The sequence below is a fragment of the Antechinus flavipes genome, chromosome 5 (genome assembly GCF_016432865.1).
Source record: "Antechinus flavipes isolate AdamAnt ecotype Samford, QLD, Australia chromosome 5, AdamAnt_v2, whole genome shotgun sequence".
Lineage (NCBI taxonomy): Eukaryota > Metazoa > Chordata > Mammalia > Dasyuromorphia > Dasyuridae > Antechinus > Antechinus flavipes.
In genome coordinates, this window is record NC_067402.1 from 249782165 (window position 1) to 249805177 (window position 23013).

The window sequence follows — 23013 nt, forward strand, 5'->3', positions numbered from 1 at the left end:
CCTCTGGGTTGATATCAAGCTATTAAATATTATTCTTTAAGTCTGTTTCACTTCAATATTTAATCTTGTCAATTTACTGTGACTCTGGGGGGGTGGGCTAAGTAAAGAAATGTAGTTAGGCTGTTAATGTATTCATTGAGATATCACCATGTCTCTTTTAAAATGATTGCAAATCATCCATTTCATCCTACATTCTAGAATTTTACAAGGCACCAAAATGAAGCTCACCAGTATAAAGATTGATGAATCCATCCTATTTTCACCATGACATTATTCCCTGTAATTTTTAGAAGTTCTCTCAATAGTCTAATAATGTAACTAACTTGCTTACATATCTTAAATTTAATGAAAATAAATACATTATTTTCCCATCTTCTCTCTTGTTTTAGGATTTCAAGTCTCTTAATTGATTTTTATCCTATTCTTCCCAATCTAAAGATCATTTTTCAGTAGGAAAAAAAAATAATAGAAGCATATTTGTATTGCCTTCAGTATGATTTCATCTTGGGTCCTTTGGAATTGTTCTGAATTAATGTCTTGATTAGAACAGCTAAGTCTTTCACAGTATTGAATAAGTGTAATGATAGCAGACATCTTTGCTTTATTCCTGATCTTAGTGTGAAGGTTTCAAGTTTATCTTGGTTACATTTAAATAATGGTTGTTCTTGAGAGGTTCCATTGATTCCTATGTTTTATAGTATTTTTTAATAGGAATAGGTGTTGTATTTTTTTTTTTTTGCATCTTTTAACATAATAAGATTTTTCTTGGTTTTGTTCTTGATATGGTCAATTATGTTGATAGTTTTCCTGTTACTGAATAAACCCTGTATTCTTGGTATAAATCACACCTGATCATAATGTATGACTATTGCTATAATTGCCTTGCTAGTGTTTTATTTAATTTTTTTTTGCATTGATATTCATTAAGGAATTTGACCTATAATTTTCTTTCTCATTTTGTGCTTTCTATGGTTAACTGCAACTGATAAATTCAAACATACCAAATTAAATAGTACACACACACACACACACACACACACACACAAAAGCAATTTCAGATCTCTCAGCCCTTAGATTTTTTAAAATTATTTATATAAATGAGGAAGTGTAGAACTGGTAAAACTTTGTCTTTTCTGTTAAATGAATCTGAAATTCCACTTTATTTGAAGATATCTTTACCTTGACTTGTCTCACTAGACAAATTACCATCTACACAGGTTTTCTTTATTAAAAATCTATGGCTAAAGATCAAATATGTCATTGAATAAATCTTTAATGCAGGAGTTATTAACCATTTTGGTATCAATGCAGTGTGGTAAAGTATGTGGCTTAGAACAATGCTTTTAAATACTGTAATGAGAGATCATCATGCATCAGTGATTTAATTTAATGACATAAACAATGAGATTTATGTGTTTACATTTGAATGTTGTATATACAGTAATATAGTACTGTGTGTGTGTGTGTATACACATATACATATATGTCTTTCATTTATTTATGTTGTCATTCAGTCATTTCATGATTCTATTTGAATTTTTCTTGGTAAAGATACAGGCATAGTTTCCCATTTTCTTTTCCAGATTATTTTACAAATGAGGAAACCTGGGAAAACAGGGTTAAGTGACTTGCCTAGGGCTACAAAGCTATAAGTATCTAAGGCCAAATTTGAATTCAGGAAAATGTCTTCCTAACTGCAAATGTGTGGATCTTTCCACTGTGCCACTTTTGTAGTCTTAGAAAATACAAATAGCTCCACTTTTAGAAGACATTATTAGTGCTACATTCACCTCTTTTAAAAAGACTTAAATTTGGATATTAATTTATTAGAAGAGCTATTAGAAATAATTGTTGTCTCTTTTTTTTGAGATCTGCCATCTCATTATTTATTATTATTTATATATTACATTATATATTAAACCTTCAAAATTTATATATTCATTTTTATCTGTGCTTCGTGTAATTTGTAAGATTCTAAAATGTAAAAATTATACTTTTAACTCAAACCCAGCAGCGAGATTTTTCATTCACAATTTTAGTTTATAAATAATTTTGCAAATGCTGCAATAAAATTTGATTTTGAGAGATGGGTTGGGTTTTCTGTATTTTTTTTAATTATAATATGTGTGGTATACAAGTTCTGATGCATCAGAACAACATTGGTTTTGTATTTAGAGCCAATGTTAATGAAAAAATTATGTATCCTGAACATACATTTTATTTATATTTGAATTTATAATTTTAATTTGTAAATAATTTTTCCATAAATTCTTTTAACCTGGTAAATTGCATAAAAGAATACCTTTATAGAGATTTCTTCTTATAGGGATTTTGTTCAGTGAGTAAAGTTGTAAACAAAAAGAGAAATTAAACATCCCTTTGTGTGGGATGGGTCAATTGCAAGACCCCCTTTCCCAATCATCAGGTACAAAGAGAAAGCATTTATTTAATCATTGTAGGGAGAGGCCCAGATACACCTGGGAGCCATCCCAACTCCTCCCTGTGCTTCTGGAACCTGGCCAGCTTCCGGCCTGCCCAAGCCTTCTCATTGGATAGACTAAAAGGACATAACCATCCTTGATCAAGTCACCAATGTTGGCTGCCTCCTAGAGGTCCCGTCACTTCCTGCAACTTCTTGTATCCCAGGGTTCAGAGTTCATCCCTCCAGAGATTAAATGACCTCCCCAGGGTCCCAGCTCTGGGAACAGGGATCATGTGACCCAATACTGAGAAATACTTCATTCAATCAGTCCCATTCACTTTCTTCCCTTATAGCCATATTAGTATATTTCCGTAAACATTCATTAAACATCTCAGTGATGATATTCTTATAGCACTTTAATTTCTACCAGAGTACCTAACAGATCTGTGAAACCCCTAACTCTGATGACCTGACCATGCCCTTGTTGAGGTCTGAGAAATGAGGGTTGAGAGATCCCCTGTCAGCAATGGGGTCCCCTGGCCGGTTGCAGGCTTTGCGAAAGAATTCACAAACCCCAATGAATACAGGCTCAAGGTTTGTAGCAAAAATGGGTTTATTACACTGAGAAGAAAATATATTCATCAGTGGGCAAAATCATGTTAGCACTTTTGCAAAAGGTCTGGGGACACAGTGCTAAATATATTAGGCTTCTTTGGCTTTGAGCCAGGGGCCAATCTCCAGATGAATTTGAGGGACTAATTTTCAACTCAATAGAGGGCATTGACTCCAGGCCAAAAGATTTCCAATTGAATGAGATTATTTATCTGGGAGTTTCTCCTATAAACAGGAGGGCGGGGCCCCTCCCAGAGGGCTTTGAGATTTCTAACCCAGGGCCACCCTTCCCCTCAAAATCTCAGTTTATATCAAAAATAAGTAAATAAATACGTGTGTATGTGTGTGTATATATAAAGTAAATATCTGCATATGTCTGTATGTGTATGTCTGTCTACTTACCTACCTTTTTATCTATCTGTATGTTTGTCTATCTGATGTGGACTTTGAGCTTACTTTCTTCCCTTGTCTGTCAGAAGACTATATGGCTATTATCAGGGCATAAGCAAGTCCGAGATTATCCTGTTTGTATAGAGTGATTTGTAAAAATGAAATTCTCTATTGTCTGTCCCTCAACCTTCTGGGCATCTTTAAACAGCCTTTGAGATGTTGATTAGCAAATCTTTAGCAGTTCTGAGACCTGGTCTACCTGGTACTTTGCATTTGGCTCCTCCTTGATTGATCACTTCCTCCGAGCTGCCAAATTCTTCTTGGTACTTCCTCCTCCTCCTCTCCTGAGAAACCCCCAAGGTTATATTTCTCCTATTAAAAAAATCTGCCCACGATGAAGATCTTTGCAAAATCTTTTCAGGGCTAAGTTACTAGGAGGTTACTCTCTTCCTCCTCAGAATGCTTTCCTTTTAATGACCTCTTTCTCTTTACTATAATTTAATTATGGTTAGTCTGCTAAACTCCTCTGTGGATTTAGAATGTCAGTTAATGGTATATTCAGACATGTTCCTTTAATAGAGTCTTCCAAATGCTCTATTTTATTTCATATTTGCTATTTCTGGTGCCTATTGTACTTATACATTTTGTCTGTAATCTCCCACCTTTTGGCAAAGAGAATGGTCATTATGAATTTGTCACTTTTATTTCAAACTAGGAATTTGTACCCAGACTGTAATGCTGGAGAAATTGAAGCAAGATAGAGATTAGAGAGATTTTAATATATTATTTCAAAGGGAGAGATTGTGCTGGGGGCATGTTGATGTCCAAAGCATCCAGCAACCAATATGAGTTCTTAATGACATATATATGCAGGTGGCTCAACTACAGGGGTAGACCGAGACAGGAGTGGAGTTAGAGCAGTGAGAGTGGGAAAGGACTATCAATCTGGTTCTGACAGGTGGGAAGGGAGGCACAGGACATTCTGATAAATTGGGATTACAGAATGGGAGAAGCACTGGATATTCTGATGATGTTTAAGATAGAAGGTCTTTCTCCTTATCTGGATCATCATGAGGGAGGAGTGGTATTTCAGGATTGAGCAGAACAATCAGGAACTAAGTCAAGGACAGTTAGGGAAACTGAGCTAGGACAATAAAAGAGAACTGTGGCACAACATTCCACTTTCTCTTTTGAATATTCAAATCACTGAATTACCTTCCTCTAAATACCTGGAAAGTCTTAGCACCATAATTTTGACCAACCCTATGTGAAGCAAATAAACCAAAATAAAATTAGAAAAATGCAAGGACTTATGGCAAGGACAAGTCTCTCTGTGATAACCCCAAAGTTAACAGCAGTACAAAGGCTCCCTGTTGCTAGCATGTCCTGTGCAGTTCTGGAGCATCTCAGCCAGAGAATCCAGTTTGAGATTGACAGTTCACTGTAAATTAGGTCTGTGGTCAATTGTGCACTTAATTCAGCCTCTGCTTATAAAGCACCAGGGTTCAAGGGGTCAAGGTCCATTCAGAGGGGCAATCTTCTCCAGAGGAGAAGGGTGAGGCTTGGAATAGCTCTACCTGTCCCCGCCCAGAGGAACAGACAGGGTTGCAGAAAGGATCCAGATTTCTGAACAGAGTATCCACAGTTAAATCAAGGCAGGCAGCCTCAAACTTTTAGAGGCCTGATACAAAATTGCAACGTCCTTTGAGGAGGCTGAAATACTAATTAAGGAACTGGGGTTACAAGAGTGGAGAAATAAATCAGAGAGACTGCCAGTCCCAAAACAGATGTCTGATTTCTGGTTGTTTCTAAAAAATAATCTCCCCCAAAAAAAACCTGAGTTTGCCAAGGCAATTCCAACAGAATAAGGGGTTTCAAAGTTAAAGCCTAACCAGCAAATCCATAATCCAGTAAATTTAAGGACTTCCAATTCAATCTGAACTAGTGAGATAGGGGGTGGGGCAGAAGTGCCTAAGGCAAAGTAAATAGGAGCTAGGGGTTCCCATTCTTTCAGGTATTGAGAAAAACCCACCAGTTTCCCCAATTTCTTATCTCTTCCTCCCTTTTTTTCTCATGGAAAGGAATTATCAAATAACCATCCCACATATAAATCCCAAGAATAAATCAAAATTCCTATACATAACAGACTAGTACAGTAGACTTTCCTAAAAATCCCACAAACATAACAGCAATAATTATACAAGTTTAACAATTTCCATCCCAAATCTTAAAACACGCAGTAATAGATGACCCAGTCAGGGTTTAACAGTCATTCATCAATCATTCCTAAATTCTCCCATATCAGTCCAAAGTAACACTGGGAGCAGGGGAGGTGGTTGTTCAAAAACTGCTTCCTGCTGAGAATGGGTCGAGACTCTTTAGTCCAAGGAAAGGAATAAGTGTGGTGTGGCGTACTGGCAATCAAAGCAAATCCAGGTCCCAAAGTCAATATCTGTAATTTAACCAAAATCTAGAAAAAAAAAAAAAACACACACAAATCTAACAAATAAAGGTTAAAACAATCTGAGAGAGAAGGACAGGTCCACAAGGACTGCTGTAAGATATGGGAAGGCCAAAATAGATTGTTCGGCAGCTTTGTCCTTTCATTATTTAGAAACTTTTTTTTTTTTTTAGAAACACTTGAGTATTATAGACACAATATCCAGTAATAGACAGATGATCAGATTAAATACTTACTTGCCTAAGTATTTAGGATATAATGATTACACATAACCAGATTAGAAACAACCAGGTATGACATAATTGAATTGCATTAACAATTTCTATTGACCATTGCTCTGATTATAGAAATCAGTCACAGGAGGAAAAATGCAGGGATATGACTATAACAATATAAGCAATCAAAATTGATCCCTAAACGCACAGATAATTGTCCCAATGGAGCTTTAAAATTCCAAAATAATATTAACTACAAGCCTAAGAAATTTTACCCTCCAATAACAAATCCCATTAAGCAAAGTTTCAGATAAATCCTAAACAGATATTTACCATAACCTTACAGTAAGAAATTTGTCCCAATAAGTTCATAATTTAGAACAATTATCTTTCACGTCTAAGGAGATGTTTTATAAGTGAATAATGATACATACAAATCATTTGCTTTTAAAATACCCAATACATAGACAAATATCTCAAATTGCATATGGTCCATAACAGAAACATTTTCAAAAGGACAAAGGAAAAAAAAAAACTATTATTTTCAGAGGCCCTTTAAATGACCTCAGGATGACCCAATACAATCAATTAAAACTTAGATAGAATATCCTATACAGGATACCACATAAAAGAATCCAAGAGGTTCTTAAAAATATTAAACTTTTAGAAATAACAATACCAAATTATAGATCACATTTAGGAATATTCCTTAACAAAGGAAACCATTATGTATCTAAAAAAACAAATATTCAGTCAGTTAACTTAAAAGTGGGTGGGCCTATCTCTTAAATCACAGCTTGCTTCGAGAACCAGGAGGCTGAAACTTGATTTTTAAAAAATGGCTAGAACATACTTAGGGGGAAGGAGGAGAAGAGGATTCTATGTGGCTACTTTTTTATATCACGCTTAATGGCCTCCATTCCACCTTTCCCCTATTCCACATGGCATTTCTCCTAACTCCGGACCCCCACTCAACAATTCTCCATCCTTCCTCTTTCCCTTAGCTATATACTTTAAACAATTCCCAACAACCTTTCTAACTAGATGCTCCATTGCTAAGTTAGCAGAAAGCAGTGGGGAGGTTTAATCTTCACCTTTGAAGACAAAAGATCCCATTTCTCCCTACTCCACCCACCTTCTTTTCCACATGCAAATTTTCCTTCTTTTCTCTCCTAAATCATCTTCAAAACTGTTAAGATTCACAATACAGTGGATAGCTAAATGATTCCATAAAACCCACATGTCCAGCAGAGCTGGATTTAAAGTATTAACTAATAATGTTAACAAATTACCCAATGTATTTCAGAAGGTGATGTACTTTATTTAATTAGAGAGATGTGACCCCTTTCAGGCAAGTTAACAGAACTTCTCTTTAAAAAGAAATTGTAATCTAGCCTGCATAGGCAACCGTAAAATTATTTCCTACAATTTTAAAACTACCCACAAGAATATGTTTGGTTTGAGTTTTGTTTTTTTTCACTTAGTGAAAAACCTTTCCCCAAGTTTCAAAGCAATTAGCATAAACTCCTCCAGAAGCATTATCTGCCCAGTCCAGCCTAGGCCAGGCTTGAATTTGAATCAGGTAAGGTTTTCACTGCTCTTTCCCTTAGAAACCCTACTAGCCGGCTTTGAAAACTGCTCCTGCCAGTCTTAAAATAGCCCGGTTTTGTTGTTGTTGTTGTTGTTCTTTTACTTATAAATTAGTGCAACAAGTTAAAAAGTTTAAAATCACACGCAAATTTTATACTAAGTAGAGTTGCAACCAAAACAGAAGGTATCATCCAGCGTTCTGGAATGATACCCTTCTCAGAATTTAATGCCCGTCAGCATTTTATTATTTTGAGAATTCAGATGCTAGCACAGACTGACAGAACAGGTGAACAGCTCAGATTATGTCCTAAAACATCCGGACCTACTCTCCATTGGCCAAATGGAGGAGTCCATCGTAGGGCATGGCTGTGGCTGAAAACTGCTCTCTTTCCCAGAGACTCTGGAAGAAAATCTAGAGGGCCAGCCTCTCCAAGCCAAAAACCCAGGTCCTCAACCACACCAAGACTCAAGGTGGAGACCCAAAGGTCTCTAGTCTCTAATCCTGCTCTCATTTTCTAATATGTTGGTGGGACCTTCAAAATGTAACGCCAGAGAAACTGAGGCAAGATAGAGATTAGAGAGTTTTTAATATTTTATTTGAAAGGGAGAGAGTATGCCGGGGACATGTTGGGCCCAGGGTTGATGTCCAAAGCAACCAATGTGAGTTCTCAATGACATATATATGCAGGTGGTTAAGCTACAGGGGTAGACCAAGGCCGGGGTGGAGTCAGAGCAGTGAGAGTGGGAAAGGACTATCAATTTGGTTCTGACCGGGTTGGGGGAGGCACAGGACATTCTAATAAATTGGATTACAGAATGGGGAGAAGCACTGAAAATTCTGATGATGTTTAAGATAGAGGATCTTTCTCCTTATCTGGATCATGTGATTAGGAGGGAGGAGTGGTATTGCTGGATTGAACAGAATAATTAGGAACTGAGGAAGAACAATTCAGGGAAACCAAGGCAGGATAATAAAAGGGAATTGTGGCACAACATGACCTCATCATATCTATCTAATCACTTGATGGATAACCCAATACAGCCCAATTGTGATTAGCTAATTACTAGTCTGGTCCTCAAAAGATAATTAAGGTTCATTCCTTTGGCCATCCTCACAACTTTTTCAGTTTAATTAGGAATTAACACAGCTTATACTATATTTGCATAGCCTAGAATAAAAAGGGAAAAGAAAGGAAAAGGAGAAGGAAGGAAATAAAAAAGGAAAGGGAAAAAAAGTCTTTGGTAGAAGGGTATATTTATATGAGAACTAATTTGTTAATAGTATTTATTTTAAGTATATTAATATACTAATGTGCATTTAGTAGGTTTTGAAACATAAATTAGTGATCATTTACTTTAAAATTAGTTACTATTTTTAGCAGGTAATTAACTTAATGAGAAATTAATCTTCCTCTCTCCTTACCTAATCTTTGACTATAGTGAGAGGATAATTAGTCAGAAGCTTGGTGAGCTCTATGTCTGAAGTCTAGAAGACCCAATTCAAATTTGGCCTCAGATGTTTACTAGCTGTATGACTTTGGGCAAGTCACTTAACTTCTGTTTGCCTAGGAGGCATTTAAGTGACTTAATATATTCTTTTTGGTTAACAGTAAATAAAGCAATGTCACTGAAATAAAGAAATCCTGAATTCTAATGCAAGTTTCAGAAATAGCAAGGGTGAAAAAGGGTATGTAAAATAGAATCAGTTTCAAGTATCACCAATGTTATGTCACAAAAATAGCACCACTAACCTGTATGTGCCAAAATGTTTGTGGCAGCCCTTTTTGTAGTGGCTAGAAGCTGGAAAATGAATGGATGCCCATCAATTGGAGAACGGTTGGGTAAATTGTGATATATGAATGTTATAGAATATTATTGTTCTGTAAGAAATGACCAGCAGGATGAATACAGAGAGAATTGGTGAGACTTACATGAACTGATGCTAAGTGAAATGAGCAGAATCAGGAGATCATTATACACTTCAACAACAATACTGTTTGAGGATGTATTCTGATGGAAGTGGTTATCTTCCACAAAGAGAAGATCTAATTCAGTTCGAATTGATCAGTGATGGACAGAATTAGCTACACCCAAAGAAGAAACACTGGGAAATGAATGTGGACTGCTTGCATTTTTGTTTTTCTTCCCAGGTTATTTTTACCTTCTGAATCTAATTTTTCTTGGGCAACAAGAGAACTGTACAGATCTGCACACATATATTGTATCTAGGACATACTTTAACATGTTTAACATGTGTAAGACTGCCTGCCATCTAGGGGAGGAGGTGGAGGGAGGGAGGGGAAAAGTTGGAACAGAAATGAGTGCAAGGAATAATGTAAAAAATTACCCATGCATATGTTCTGTCAATAAAAATCTATAACTTAAAAAATAATAAAAAAATAAAGAAAAACAGTGAACATACCAAAAAATAAATTAAAAAAACAATAAAAAGAAAAAATAGCACCACTAACAAAATTGTGAACTATTAATATTATTGTTATCATTGCCATTACTGGATAGTCATGGAGTTTAGGTTTTTCACTTTTTTTTTCATCAGAATAACATACCAACATAGTTGATTTTAATGTGTTAAGAATAATTTTACCTCTTTTCTAATGTTAATATCTCTGAAAAGTTATTTGAATTTTTTTTCTTGAGTATGCTGTTGAACAACATACTCATAAAAATAGGCAGTCATAATTATCATGAATGTAAATAAATATAATTTTTAGAAAAATAATAGCTGTATTCTATGCTATTGAATTGTCTTGGTAGTTTCCAAATGAACCTACTTTTATTGAAGATATTGTACTACTGTGATTATCATTAGATAGAGAAAAATCAGAATTCTATAGAAAATTAATAAAAGAATCACTTCTATCAGGATTCTGTGACATGTTTGAATTTTGAGAGAAATTGCTTTGGTAGAATGCAAGACAGTATAGAATTGAAAGCCTATGTGGAATGTAGTAGAATTCCTTTCTTTTTTAAGTTTCCAGAGCAGATGGAAGCATTACCAAAAAGAATTCTTTTGAACTTTATAATGCTCCTGGTAATTTTTATACATTATTACCACTTGTTCTTTTAAGCCCCAGAGGGAACAACTAGGAACAACGAGCCCATTTCAGCCCTTAGTATCCCTTTGTTCTGTAATCTTTTTTCTCTAAACCTGTAAATATAGAAGTTTCTATGTCCTGTGGTATTTGGGGGCTTCACTGGCCAATCCTTGATATAAGGGAAAACTTTGTAACAAAAATATAGTTATATAAAAATAAAATTGACTATTTAAAGAAATTTCATAGAACCAAAGACAGCTGGAAGAAGTAAAAGAGTTCATCTCATCCAACCCTACTTACTTTGTAATTGAGGTTTGGACATGTTAAATAATTTACCAAAGGTCATAGAAAGTAGTAAATGGAAGAACTGGAATTTTAACTCTGGTCACCTCGAGTCCAAATTCAAAATGATATAACCCCTATTTAGAAATCTGTAAGTATAGAATGATATTGCCAAGTGAATCAGGATTGGATTAGGTACTTTGAGTAACCTTTTAATTCAGATGCTGTGTTTTCACCACCATGATTATTATGGATAATGAAAGTGATAACTATAATAATAGCTCACATTTTTCTATATTTTAATATCTGTAGAAGATTCTAAAATGACCCTATGAAGTTCATAGTATAGCCATTATGTAAATGATGTACTGTGAAAAGCTAATTCCATTCAACAGACATTTATTGAACATCTCCTGTGAGCTGTGTGCTGTGTATGGATCATTGCAATATTAGCTATTAGGGAAGATACAGTGTTTAGATAAGATGTGGTCTATGGCCTTACTAATTTTAAATTCTTGAAGGAGAATATTACCCATATCCTAATAATCATAATTACTTAGAAAATATGAGTATATTAGAGCTGTGAAATTAATAAGGGGAAAATGGTCATTATTAATGAAGAATAAGAAAATAAGAAAAACTTCTTCTAAATTAGACATTAAAAGGCAAATAAGTGAGTGAATGAATAAAATGCCATGTATAAAATACACTGTGCTGGGAATACTTTGAGAAAGTATTTTAATGAAGCAAAACTTCACCCTGAAAGATGATCATTCTAACATTTATTCTAACAATTATTTTTTTTCATGATTCTAGATATCTATAGGTAATCAAATAAAGTCTTTGAAAACATTGAGGTTTTCTTTAAGGAGATGAGTAGTAAATAGGTCAATAAAGACCCATACGCACAAAAAATATTTATAGGAGCATTTTCTATTACATCAAACTATAGGAAATGGGGAAGAGACTGTCAAAGTGGTCAAACAAATTATAATGCACATATATAATATATATGTGTATATATATGTGTATATATATATACATACATACATACACACACACACACACACACACACACAAACACATATGTTATAAGAAATGACAAAATGAACAAATCAAAAAAACCTGGAAAGACCTTTATGGATTAATGTAGAATGAAATGAGTAGAATAAAAAAAAAATTATCCAATGACTACAACATTGTAAAGGGAAGTAAGGGAGGAGTTCCAATAATCCTGACTCTAATCCAGCTTTTTATCTACTATATTACCTACTTGTCTTTTTTTTTGCTGTTGTTGTTTTTGACTTTATGGCAGGAAGGTAGTTCTACTGTGAGACAGTTGCTTTCTGGCATGGTGATTTTGTGGCTTTATTTTGCTTGATAATACTGATTTGTTTATTATTATGATATGTTGTTTATTATTTTATTTGCAGAAAGTGAAGAGTTAGGGAGGATTGGAAAATTGGAGTGATAATGATCCTTTAAAAAAAAAAAAAGAAAAAGAAAAAAATAACATTAAGAAATCACTAAACTAATAAAGAGAAAGAGTAGAAGAATGTTCAGAAGGAGACATAGATATATAAGATAATGTCAGAACTACCACATTTAAGTTGGAATATATAAATAGAAAGACATTATATTGTGCAGAATTGTACCTTCATTTGTGTTCTTTTCACATTCTTTTTTATGAGTAAATGTTTCCATTTATTAATGCTTATTTTATTCATAATAATTAAAAGGAATTGCTTTTAAAATAATCTGAAGAAATTAAAAGATAAATTTACTTCTTTCTAGGCTCAATTCAGCTGGCTCGCTTCTTCTGCTTTCCTGATCCCTCTAATTATTAATGAACTAGTCCTCAAATTACATATATATATATATTTTTGTCTGAACACATTGTATCTCCTCTTTTCCTCATAAAATGTAAAAAGAACCTTTGATGATCTTTCATTTAGTCTTTGTATCTCCAAAGAATAGTGTTAGTGCCATGAATTGAATTGAGTCCACTGGTGATGAACCTCTATGCTTCCCTAAAGTGGTCTTCAGGAAATACACATGGTCTATTACTGGGATCATTGTTAAAGCATTTCCACTTAAGAGAACTTTCTTTACTTGCTTAGCCCTTGGGAATCAAGGATTTCCATTACAACTCAGTGCAACATTAAAGTAGAACTTTTTATAGGATTCATTATGTTAGTAAACAAAAAACAAAATAATAAATAAACTTCCTTACAGATGTAATAAAATGTGTCACGGATAATTATTAGAGTGTGTTGAGCAATAGTGAAAGTATTGAGAATTTTAAACTTTTTTCTGTGTATCATAGACCTGTTGGGCAGTCTGGTAAAGCCTCAGAACCCCTTCTGAGATTTATGCTTTTAAATAATTGAAGGAAATGCTAACTTTTAGTGAGATAAAGCTTTCTTAACCTTTTTTCCCCCATAGAATTCTTTGGTTATACTACAAAAATCTGGACTACTTTTTCATAATAATGTTTTTAAAAGCATAAAATAAAACACATAAAATTTTAAAAGTAACCAATTATATTGAAAACCAAGTTTGAATCTATATTTGTAAAGGCAAAATGTCTACAGGTAGCCTTGCTACATAATTAAAAAGTCAATATAGAAGCTTTGAACATTGAAAAGGCAATGTAATTTTAGTAGTTAGCCATAAAAAAGATCTGTAGTATTAAATACTGAATGTTGATTTTGGTTATTGCTTAATTATCATTAATGCATCTGAACCAAATTGAATCATAATTTGGAGCCTCTGCAACATGAAGAAATAAACATCTTTGCAGCTGGTCTTTTCTGGAAAGCAAAAATAATGGATAAAAATAAAATTAGCTTGCAACACTGAGTGAAAATTGTTCGATGATGGATTGCCAAAATATTATATTTGGAGTAATTTACATCAGAAAATTAGAATAGCAATAAGTTTTATATATTAACTATCAATGCTACATATTTAATGTATATATTAAAATACACACACTAACGAGCTGTTTACCAGCATTATTTTTTTGTAAATCACTGATTGCTTATTGCTTTTAGTTTCAGTATATAAGAAGATTCTTTCTGTACTAAATTGACCTTGCTAAATCTTGGAGAAATAGTTTTGGCAAATGAGTTGCTTTTAGACCTGGGACTTAAATACAAAACAGCTGTTGTTGAGCAAATACCATTTTCATAACACTAATATGCTTTCAGTTAATGGACTGGAATGAATTGTTAAACATCACTGCTACCATGTTTAACTACTGTTTGTCTTTCTCAATAGATGATTTACTTTCTCAATAGATGATTTACACCAATTGAAAGAGGAAGACTTTTAGTTAAGTAATCTATATTGTTTTTCTTCCCTCGGTAGATTCCACTCTGGAAATGTGGGGCTTTCCTCTGTGCCAGTACTTAAAGGAAGAGGGCTGGTGCTGTGGTCGAAATGCCAGAATGTCAGCATGCTTGGTATGGTTCTATTTCTCCCCTCCTCCCCCCTTTCCCCCCCATTTACTAAGAGTTTTATCCAGATGTTACAAAATTCATTGTCCCTGATTTATTAGGCTAAAGACATGACTCATACCCCAGATTCTTCAGAATATTATCATTAAATACTGTTGTGCATCATAACTTAAGATAAAAGAAAATGGATTAACCTTTCAACTTTACACATTAAACATATGATGTTATGGTTATCAATTGTAATTAAAGCTAGATTATATTATTTTTATGTTTTATAGAACATGGCAACTGTCCTCACTCAATCACCAGATTAATTAACATCATTCTTTTATCAACAGTTCAAAGATTGAGGTTTTTTTTGAAACTAAATTGACATTAAGGTTGTGAATATGTGTGAAAGTATATATATGTGTCTGTGAGGGAAGGGAGAAAGAGGACAGAGACAGAGACAGAGAGATCCATTGTCTAAATAAATACTTAAAAAGGTCAGACATTTGCCTATTAAATTAAGAGTACCAAGTGCCTAATTCAACCAGAATTAATAACTCAATAACTAAAAATTAGTCAACAAACATGTATTGTTCCTTATTTACACTTATAGTGGATATTATAAAGAATGTACAAAATAAATATTTCTTCAAAAGTGGAGGAAATGATAAAACTGACTGAGTAATTAGGAAAAACTGGTTGCTCAAATATAAATGATAGAAATTGTTCATCCCATTCTAGAATTCATAATAAACAGGAGGAAAATTATACATAGTTTGACATGAATGCTATTTGAAAGCATATGTTGAAAAGCCAGTTAGGATCGCATAGCCCAAAGTCCAGTAACACTTAATTATGCCAAATTAGATGGAGTCACTAAGTAAAGAGGAAACACTCCAAGATAATAATAGAACTATCAGAAGTGATAACTGAGCTAGTCTTTAACAAATAAATAGTGAATTGGAGTTAAATAAATATTCTTGTTTTTTTTTCAAATGATGGAGTCCTCAAGCTATATAGACTATTAAGTGACTTAAATTCCTAACAAAATTTTAGAACATACTATCACAGTGATTATTGGTAAACTTTTACAAAGGGGTATGGTGAACTCATATCTAGGATGACTTTACCAGGAACAAGTCATGTCAGGTCATATTTTTAATAATAATTAAGAGAGAGAAAATACCTTAGCTGTTTTCTTTTTTTTTTAATTTATTATTTGCAGAAAAACTACCCATGCATACATCTTGTAAATAAAAAAAAAAGCTATAATTTTTTTAATTATTGTTATCTTTTGTTTTTACTTCATTTTCCTTTAATAGCTTTCCTCCTTTCCCATTGAACCTTCCTTTATAATAAAAGAAAACATTTAAGCAAAGTGAGCAGTGCAGTGGACAAGTCTGAGAGCATCTATATGCTCTATTGAGAGGAGAGAAATGTGTTTTATCATCAGATGTTCAGGTTCACAATTGGGCATTACAGTTAATTTGAATTTAATTTCATTTGTTTTTTAGTGTTGTTTTCATGTCATTATTGTAGTCATTGCTTGTATAACACTTTATTATATCACTGCTATTGCATGTCATACTTGGGGCACTCAGTAGTATAAAAACCCCAAATTGATTCATTCCCTGATTTCATTTACTTATCAGTGTGTCACCATATTCTAAGTTGTGTAGTATTCAAGTTGCCCAGTAGGTAGTAAGTGTTGACTTTGATGTGTGAAGTAGCTAATATTTACTTTTTCTTAGCCTATGATCCATATAGCTAGTGATCCCAAACATACATTTCTCCCTTTATTTCCTTATGAATATATGCATATAAAACCATTGGTAAAGATAGAAATATCTCCATTGACCATCAGAGAGTACTCAATATTTTCTTAAGCAACTTCATCAACAAGCCTCCTTCTCAGCACATTCATACTGATAGGGTTCAGAGACACATAAGGAATAAAATTGAATTGATCTTTTAAATTTCAAAATTACAAAGTCCTTAGATCTAGAATAAGAGTCTAAAAATCTTGTTTTAATATTTTGATAACTGTGTATCTTACCTACAAGAAGCCAACAATGTATGACATGAGTGAGTATTATTTTATAGATTATATAGATCTTTCATCAAAAGTGAGTATTATTTTATAGATTATATAGATCTTTCATCAAACTAGGCAGAAAACTTGAACTCTATGCTGATTTCTTCATCCAGAGGCAAGCATCTTTTTCAAGTATGTAATTCCCCTTTTCTTTGCCTAGTCTGATGTGAAAGTCATGCTAAATTTGGAGTAGATGGCATGATCTTGAATAAGTCACTTAAATTCTCAGGACTTAATTTTCTCATCTATAAAATGATATTAAAAAACACGAAGGACTCTATGAACCTCTCCAGCTGTGTGTGTGTAATAAATATATATGTATGTATATATCTATATCTATATACCTATATATGTTTATATATATATATATATATATATATATATTATATATATATATATATATATATATATATATATATATATATATATATATATATATACTATATGATCACTGAATTTTTATGGTCATTAAATTTTTGTTGTTAAGTCATTTCTGTCATGTCTGACTCCTCATGATACTATTTGGCATTTTTTGGCAAAGTTATTGAAACAGTTTGCCACTCCTTCTCCAGCTCATTTTATAGATGAGGAAACTGAGACAAACAGAATTAAATGATTTGTCCAGGGTCACACAGCTAGTAAGAATCTGAGGAGAGATTTGAATTTAGGAAGATGAGTCTTCCTGACCCAGGTCCTGTCCTGGCACTCTTTTTATTATACCACCTAGCAGCCCCACAAGTTCATTGAATAGGGTTATTTATTGAGTTTGATCTTTCAAGAACCTTGAATAGTTTTTCATTTATGGATAGGAGATACCTTGTTGGAAAAAAAAGCTATTAAGCAGTATTTTGCTCTAATAAAATTATTTTTTTCATAATAAGCAGTAAATGCAGTTGTAAAGTTCTTGTCTAAAATATAAAGTTCTCTGGGAGCAGTCTTGGGGGGCTTCTTTCTGGAAGCAGCCTTCGTTTCAGTTCAAAGTAATAATCACCTCAAATGCAGCTAGCTGTTAAAGTCCAAATCCTTTATTTTTTTCCATCCAAGTCTTGTTCTTCCTTGTGCCCAGTAAGTTTTCTTAGAGGCCTATCTCTCTCCATGGTTCCAAGATCTCTTATCACTAGTCCTTTGCCTCTTCCAGCTTCTGCCTCTAGCTCCCTCTGAATCCCCAGGCAGCACAAAGGTGGAAGTTGGAATGAATCTGACTCCACCTCCCAGAGTGGGCTTGTGAACTGTGAATCTTTTCCACTGAATCCTGACTTGTGAATCTCCTGAAGTGTATCCTGATTGAGGCTCCTAGCTTATATATGCTCTCTTAAAGGTGTGAACTCTAATAAGTACTAAATACATAATCATTGTCTCTATCAATTCCAGTGACTTAGCACCTTGTTTCAAGTTCTGGCCCATAACATGCAGTGAGATCTTATATTCTCTACATTTTTTAGTTTCTTGTTACCACAAGTTTACCTTAGTTTAGACTAGAATATCATCATAGCCAATATGGAGACAGGAAAGTAACCCAAATGGAGTAGTACAATATATTGATACTTTCTTTACTGAATAGACATCCTTTCCATGTCATAGCTAAATAAATTTCCTTGGTTAACTAGTAGCTGGTCTGTCATTGTGTTATTTCATTACAATCCTGAATCACTAGACCAATCGAAGTCCAGCTCAACCTGCAAAAAGCCAACAGTGTGTGACAAGGCCACCTAAAAAGTTAAAAAATACTTAAGCTGCAGTGAAGAAGATGAATTCAGAATTAATTAAGTGATGTTCTATTAGACCTATCCAATTAGATCTTAAGGATTGTGCTCATTTCTGGGGGACACAATTTATAAAAGACATTGAAGAGCTGAAGTGTTTTCAAGGCAGCTTATATTAAGGATATTGAGGGCACTGAAGACCATACCATATCAGGACTAGTTGAAAAAACTGAGTATGTTTAGCCTTGTAGATATATGAGAGTCATCCTCAAGTACTTGAATGGTTGGCGTGTAGAAAAGGGACTTGGATTCATGCTGTTTTATCCCAGGAATTAGTACCAATATATGAAAGTTAAAGGGAGATAGGATTTTTGCTTATATAAGGAAAAGATTTCTAATAATTAGAGATTTCCAAGAGTTGAACAATCTTCTTAGGAGATATTTAATTTATTTTTATTGTCAGTGGAGTTCTTGAATACTTGAGGAAATCCACTACTGTTTGAGCCAGTCCATTTGATTTTTGGATGTTGTTTTCCTGACATTAGGCATTGCCCTCTTTATTGCTTGGAATCAGTGACTGTCAATGCAGCCTAAGGTCATGCTAGTTTTTGTTTTGTTTTCCATGTCACACCAGTGACTCAGGAAATTTAAACATGGATCCCCATGTTTAATAATATCCCCAGATCTTTTTAAAACTGCTATTTAATCATCCTTATATTCAATAAATTCAATATCTAATAATAAGGTTGTTCAACTTTTGGAAAGCTCTAATTCTCTTCTTTTAAACTTGTAACTTATAAACTCTTATAAACTGTTTTGGAACCTAAGTATAAAACTATTTGCCCCTTCTGAATCCTATCTTTTCAGTTTCAGCTCAGTGCTCTGCCCTGTCAGTAATTTTTTGGAATTTGACTCTGTCATCCAGTGTGTCAGGTATCCCTCACAGCTTTGTGTTATTTGCAAATTACTGAGCATTCTATTTATACATTTCTTTAAGTCTTTGATTGTGATGACCACGTATTTAAAATCAGCTGGAGTCAGGAATTCAGGTTAAGGGAAAAATCTTCAATCTTTATTGAAGTGAAGAGGTGAAAAAGGATTGCGATAGCAATATGGGCAAGAAGGATTGTGATAGCAATATAGGCAGCTGCGACAGGAAGCCAGCTAGTAGAGAGAGATCTGAGCTGAAGGGCCATAGCAATGGCAATGCGAGCAGCTATGACAAGATACCAGCCAGCAGTCTCTTCTTCTACTTCCCTTTCCACTCCCTTGCCTCCATCCATCAAAAACGTCATTTCCTATACAACACATCAGGATTTGCACAAAGAGTGGGTGGGGGGGCATTTTTTCTCCAAGCATATATATTAATAGAATACGGTCCAATTACTATTTAGCCTCATATGCTTGGGACCTCAGTGCATCAACTCAAGCCTCAACCCATTACATTTGATAATGAAGTAAACAGGACAAGGCCAAATCCAAAGCACTTCTGAAAACCTCTTGCTAAATTGACATCAAATCATTAATGACAAACTGAACCCACTCATTCTGAATTCATTAAAATTTATGATCATCTAGCCCTTCATGTCTCTCTATCTTTTCCAAAAAGAATAGTATGAACTACTTAATCAAATCCTTTGCAAAAAATCAGGTATGATGTATTCATAAAATCCCCAGGTCTAGCATTTTAGCAATTTTATACAGAAGGAAAATAAAGTTAGTCTGACATGACTTGTTCTTTGTGATCACTGCTGTCTTCTTCAGATAAATTCATCTCCGTCGCAAATTTGCATAAATTATTTGTGCCTGACCTGTAGTTAAAACCTTTTCATGCTTGTATTGGTTTGATAGAACACACTATAGAGTGATCCTGACATTGTGATGTCACTTTGGTCCTCTTCATTTATGAAAAACAATGAATGAACAAATGAACAATCTTTTCCAGATGTTCACTCACCATCTTTTTAATGATCTGTTAGAGAATTTTCCCAAGCATTGTTTAAATTCAGTACTCTATAAATTGTAGAATTTTTCCTCTTTACTTTTTTTTGAAAACTGGTTTTTTTTTTTTTTTCCCCTTCCCTTACAATACTCCTCCTTTTTTTGAATACCCAAGTTCCTCTGGTAGAGATGTCTTAAGTTCCTTAAATGCAGTTACAATAGGTATTATCTTAGGATATATCTTGATTTTATTTTCTTTAGCAGGAAATTATGGAATTAGTTTTTCAGAACTAAATTCTACAAGTAAATTTTACAAGCACTTGTAGAATTCAAACCTTATCCGCACTTTCCGCATGTATTTATTACATGCAAATGAACCTTGACATTTTTTTATCATCACAGAAACACCTGAGAAGATAAAACAAACTTTACAGTTTTTTTATTTCCTTTTTCTTTAAATCTGATTTTTTCATAATCAATACATTTTTAAAATTTAAAAATGTATATCTTTGCATACATTGTCAAATTTATTGTTGACACTGATTCCTAAATCAAAATTGAATGTTAATAAAATTACTTCAGTCAAGCCAAAATAACTTTAAACTTGATGAGACCATAAGCAAAATCCTACTTAATTTTAAATTATAAAAGGAATATCTGATATTTTCCTCACTATGATTCCCAGTTTTTTGATATAAAACAATTTTCATGAATACAATGTATACATCTTTTCTTCACCTGACAGCCTACAATTGCCTGTTCAAATTCCTTTTATAATTTCTAAAAATAAGCATGTCAGCATTGTAGCCTAAAAAAAGCACTCCATATAATACCCTGGCATTCTTGAAATAAAGCAACTCCTGATAAGAGCCCATCTGTAACCCTTTTATCTAGCTGTTAAGCCAAAGATATCAGTTTGAATATCAGCAATTATCAGTGGACTCTTCCTGGTAATCAAAATATGAAAACAACTCCTTCCTCCCTCTCCAAAAACCCAAACCCTCAATTATAAGTACTCTCTAATTTCCTTTAACAAATGTTAGTTTAGTTCTCTTTCTTTACACTAGAATTCTGCCCTATCCTGACCTCCTTCTTTCTTGTGCAATCCTGGCTTCCTTGATAACATTCGGGGTTTTCTTTACATTTGGGAGTAGCTCTGGAGGAATTTTTGGCTTTGTTACCACATAAAGAAAGAAGTTCTAGCCTTCTATCATTATATTACCATGTGTATTAGTTTACCTTCTAACATCCTTACTATTTTTTCAGTCATCTGACTTGGTTAATCAGATCTCTTTAAGTTTTTTGTTTCTTTTTGTTTTTTGCTGAGGCAATTGGGGTTAAGTGACTTTCCCACAGTCACACAGCTAGGAAGTGTTAAGTGTCTGAGGTCACATTTGAACTCAGGTCCTCATGACTTAAGGGCTAGTATTTCTATCCATTGCCCACCTAGCTGCCCCAGATCCCTTTAAGTTTTGAACATTGAGTAAATGTTACTTAAGGTACATGGGTTGTGGGCAAGATTCATATGTAGTCTTTTGTTTGATAACAAAAAAAAACACTAGTATGACTACATTTACAAAGTGAAAGGAAGAGATAAAGTGACATTCTGACAAGGTGATCACAAAGGGGCCAGAGGCCTTGTTGGGAATGAGCAGTGGGGACATACTAAGATGTTATGCTGACAAGACTTCAAAATTATTTTTCTTTTAAAGAAATGCCAAAAGGACAAAAGCCTGAATTTTGATCCACTGTCAGGGCTTATACTTTTGAGGATTGTAGAACTGTTTTATTGTCAGAATCAATCTGCCTAACTATAATGTTGTCTAACTCACATCTCTACATGTCTAGTGTGATAGGTTTTATTATAGTAGGAAAAAACCCATAGCATTTCATTGGATTGACAGTCTAAAAACCCTGACAGAGAAGGAAATGAGGTTAGTTTAGCTAACCTGTTAATGAATTTGTCAGTTTATTTTGTGATCACCAAATTACTTTTCTCTATATTCATTAGCCATCTCTTTAATAAGATGTTTTTGAATTTTTCTAGTTATTGCAGTCACTCTCATTGCCTTTTGTAGGCTCCATTCTTTTCATATATATTTTAAATTGGGACATTTGCCCTTTGCCAATCCTTCCAATCCAATTCTTTTTTTTTTTTAATTTTATTTTATAATAACTTTATATTGACAGAATCCATGCCAGGGTAATTTTTTACAACATTATCCCTTGCACTCGCTTCTGTTTCGATTTTTCCCCTCCCTCCCTCCACCCCCTCCCCTAGATGGCAAGCAGTCCTATGTTAGATATGTTGCAGTATATCCTAGATATAATATATGTTTGCAGAACCGAACATTTCTCTTGTTGTACAGGGAGAATTGGATTCAGAAGGTAAAAATAACCCGGGAAGAAAAACAAAAATGCAAATAGTTCACATTCATTTCCCAGTGTTCTTTCTTTGGGTGTAGCTGCTTCTGTCCATCATTTATCAATTGAAACTGAGTTCTCTTTGTCAAAGAAATCCACTTCCATCAGAATATATCCTCATACAATATTGTTGTCGAAGTGTATAATGATCTCCTGGTTCTGCTCATGTCACTCAGCATCAGTTCATGTAAGTCTCTCCAAGCCTCTCTGTATTCATCCTGCTGGTCATTCCTTACAGAACAATAATATTCCATAACATTCATATACCACAATTTACCCAGCCATTCTCCAATTGATGGGCATCCATTCAATTTCCCGTTTCTAGCCACTACAAACAGGGCTGCCACAAACCCAATCCAATTCTTATTCTTCA

At 33.9% G+C, this 23013-nt stretch overlaps 1 protein-coding gene across 1 annotated transcript in view; it reads left to right on the top strand.

The window, feature by feature from the left end:
* METTL25 (methyltransferase like 25) overlaps positions 1-23013 on the top strand; it is a 161814-nt gene that overhangs the window by 94819 nt on the left and 43982 nt on the right. The window contains exon 6 of the mRNA XM_051963208.1: positions 14401-14495. Coding sequence (XP_051819168.1) covers positions 14401-14495 — 95 coding nt within the window. The remainder of the gene's footprint in view (positions 1-14400; positions 14496-23013) is intronic.